General features: G+C 62.9%; 1 protein-coding gene across 1 annotated transcript in view; it reads right to left on the reverse strand.

Annotated features, from left to right (window-relative positions):
• Positions 1 to 614, reverse strand: part of EPPK1 (epiplakin 1) — a gene marked incomplete at its 5' end in the record, with an annotated part of 30,223 nt that overhangs the window by 10,000 nt on the left and 19,609 nt on the right. Inside the window, one exon of the mRNA XM_035897689.1 lies at positions 450 to 564. Within this exon, the coding sequence (XP_035753582.1) occupies positions 450 to 564 (115 nt within the window). The remainder of the gene's footprint in view (positions 1 to 449; positions 565 to 614) is intronic.

Raw genomic sequence — 614 nt, forward strand, 5'->3', positions numbered from 1 at the left:
CAGGCGGCAGCCACCGGGGCACGGTGCTGCTGCCAACGCAGTCAGGGGTGACACCCAGAACTGCGGCCAGCTGCCTGGAGAGCTGGGAATTCCCATTTGCCACCGTGAAAAGGGACGTAAAATGGTAAAATGGACGAAAAGGGAGGGAGAGGCTTTGAACAGGCAGCCAGTGGGAGCCGGCTTCCCAGGAAAGGCCGCCCAGCTTCCATCATGGTCCCAAATAAAACGTCTTGGAGCCCTCCAGCCTGCGGTGGGATGTGGCAGGAAGGCGGGCGTGAAGCTCATCCTCACAGCTTTGGTGTCTAATTATCCCCAATAAGCGTTAATTACTGCCTGGGCATGTTCCTGGATGTCTTCTGCAAGGCACTGGGTCCTGGCGGGGAGCAGGGCCACCCTGCCGCAGGCGCGCGTGCCACGCTCTCCAGGTTCACACGCACTCACACGCTCACGGGTCCCCTGAGTACGAGCGCAGCCCCTCTGCCCGCCTGGCACCCCTGCCCAGGTTCTCGCCGTCTGACCCCCTCCGCGGGTCCCCTACCGCCCTCTGGTCCCGCTTGACATTTGCTAACGAGCACAAGCGTGCATCCCCCATGGACCGGGGCTGGGGAAGGCAC

Source organism: Egretta garzetta, unplaced genomic scaffold (genome assembly GCF_000687185.1).
Source record: "Egretta garzetta isolate BGI_Z169 unplaced genomic scaffold, ASM68718v1 scaffold460, whole genome shotgun sequence".
NCBI lineage: Eukaryota > Metazoa > Chordata > Aves > Pelecaniformes > Ardeidae > Egretta > Egretta garzetta.